Consider the following 719-nt stretch of genomic DNA (forward strand, 5'->3'; position numbering starts at 1 on the left):
TCATACCTGATTCTGACACTGACGCCACGGTACCAAGAGGAACTGAGATGTCCATTAGACCGAGTTACGTGAACTGGTACTCCATGACCACATGTTCACTGTCAGGTGGACCTATCATCTGCTCTTTTTTTAAACCTATTGATAGAATAAACCTGGAGCAAGATGAGATAAGTTCTTAAGGAATCGGAAGTGAGGAGATATCGCCCACAGAAACCCTTTCATGATGAACTCGACCCTCCTCCTGGCATTTCTGTCGTTCTGTGCCTTACTGTTATATCGACTGTCTGTCTCATTTAATCGTCGGCGTCCACCTCTCCCTCCTGGGCCCAAGGGACTCCCGCTCATAGGGAACCTCTGGGATGTGCCCCGGGCCGAAGACTACCCATGGCACACCTATGCTCGATGGGCTACCACCTATGGCGACCTCTTATATCTGGACATACCCGGAAATCCGACAGTTATAATCAACTCTGTCAAAGCAGCAGTTGATCTCTTCGAAAAACGATCCGGGAATTATTCTGATAGGCCAGGTGAGTGTGCATGATACACCCCATCTCAGAGTTGGTAATAACCCCATACAGATTTCACCATGTTAAAGTTAACGGGATGGGGTTTTAACATGGGTTTTATAAGGTATTCTGATTGGTGGAGGTCAGTACAACCATGTATGTTGTTCCTGTTCTGGTTTCCATCCTTCTCTTTATAGAATGCATCGTCGA

General features: G+C 46.7%; 1 protein-coding gene across 1 annotated transcript; it reads left to right on the plus strand.

Annotated features, from left to right (window-relative positions):
- Positions 1-223: 223 nt before the first annotated feature.
- Positions 224-618, plus strand: BT62DRAFT_1004451 (uncharacterized protein; the record flags this gene model as incomplete). The annotated part of the gene is made up of 2 exons (XM_043177034.1): positions 224-530; positions 599-618. 2 exons carry the CDS (start codon positions 224-226, stop codon positions 616-618), a joined length of 327 nt encoding a protein of 108 aa, XP_043041184.1.
- Positions 619-719: the final 101 nt, after the last annotated feature.

Source organism: Guyanagaster necrorhizus (genome assembly GCF_019112545.1).
Source record: "Guyanagaster necrorhizus MCA 3950 unplaced genomic scaffold BT62scaffold_9, whole genome shotgun sequence".
In the NCBI taxonomy this organism is placed as follows: domain Eukaryota; kingdom Fungi; phylum Basidiomycota; class Agaricomycetes; order Agaricales; family Physalacriaceae; genus Guyanagaster; species Guyanagaster necrorhizus.